This window comes from Eurypyga helias, unplaced genomic scaffold (genome assembly GCF_000690775.1).
Source record: "Eurypyga helias isolate BGI_N326 unplaced genomic scaffold, ASM69077v1 scaffold32760, whole genome shotgun sequence".
Classification (NCBI taxonomy): domain Eukaryota; kingdom Metazoa; phylum Chordata; class Aves; order Eurypygiformes; family Eurypygidae; genus Eurypyga; species Eurypyga helias.
The window spans coordinates 1,949-3,257 of NW_010226807.1; the positions used below are offsets into that span (position 1 = coordinate 1,949).

At 58.7% G+C, this 1,309-nt stretch overlaps 1 protein-coding gene across 1 annotated transcript in view; it reads right to left on the minus strand.

The window, feature by feature from the left end:
- Positions 1-1,309, minus strand: part of FNBP4 (formin binding protein 4) — a gene marked incomplete at its 5' end in the record, with an annotated part of 4,037 nt that overhangs the window by 308 nt on the left and 2,420 nt on the right. The window contains one exon of the mRNA XM_010154663.1: positions 254-388. Coding sequence (XP_010152965.1) covers positions 254-388 — 135 coding nt within the window. The remainder of the gene's footprint in view (positions 1-253; positions 389-1,309) is intronic.

Sequence of the window (1,309 nt, forward strand, 5' to 3'; positions counted from 1 at the left end):
CTGGCCCCATCCCACACACCCATTCCTTCCCGGGGCCAAGACGTGGGATCCTGGGATCAGAGGCATAGAGGACACAGTGCCGTCCCGCCGGCAGCACGGGACAGACAAGGTCCAGCCGGGCCGAATCCACAGCCCAAAGCTCAACCATCCCCCGGGCAGAGGGAGCCAGCACGTCCCTCCCTCCACGCTGCTGGCAGCACGGGGAGCCCCGGGGAGAGCAACCGGAGCTGGGACGGATCTCACCGACACGCACCTCTGCGCCTCCGTACCTTTAGGTCCTGCTCCTCCTCTTCGATTTTTGGTGCCCCTTGGACTTTTGCTTTCTCCTGGGGCTCCTCAGGCTCTGCCTCTTTGTCCGAATTTGCATTGGCTGCTTCCGTGCTCGCCGCTGCAGGAGAAGAAACAACAGGTGAGCCACGGCGCTGCCAGCTGGGAACACCGTGCCAGCGAGCCACAGGCGCTGCAGGAGAGGAGAGCCGGAGTCTCTTTCCTGCAGGAACCAGCGACAGGAGCCGGAAATAAAAAAGGAGAGTGTGTCACCGCCTCGGTGTTGTGATGGTGGGGGTCCTTCCAGAAGGACTGCACGGGAAGAGGGGAATTACAGCTGCAAGAAGGACATGTGAAGAGAGCTAACAGCCAGGCAGGTGATTGTTACATTCCAGCCATTTAATCAAGAAATCAAGGATTAAATACGCTGAGGGATTAAGGAAGTTGAGACAATCCAAGACTGAAAAGCTCCAAAAAAGTTGTCCGGAGCACAAGGTTTTGCCTCCGCCGGGCAGCTGTGACTCAGGGCCAAGTGCCCAATTCCAGGGAGGGAAGCTCTGCAAGGGGCCCCTGAAGCCCTCTGGGGGTACAACCCCCCCCATGTTCCTGGTGTGTCCTGGCATTGGGGGGCAGGACAGTTCCCTGTCACCCTCCACTTTATAAACAGGGTATTGTAGAGTGAAGAGCTTCCTGCTGCAGGAAACCAGCACTGCTGGGAAGAGCTGGGTCTGGGAAGGCTGTGCCCATCCCGCGAAGCCCAAGGAAAAGCCCTCCAAGAAATCCATCCCGGGACAATAAATGTATGTGATGCTCTGCAACATCCGCTTACGAGAGCCTCTGGAAAACCGTGGCTGTAGGAGGGAAAAGCAAAGCGCCTATGGGAACAGGAGCTCTGCCGAGTGATAAATCCAACACCCGCTTGGCATGGAACAGCCCTCATGGGAACAGGGTTCTCCTCGCAGCGAGGTCCTGCCTCCCCTTTCCTTCCGCACCGATGCGAGCGGAGCCGGAGCGGCTCCCGGGGAACACTGTGTGGCACTGG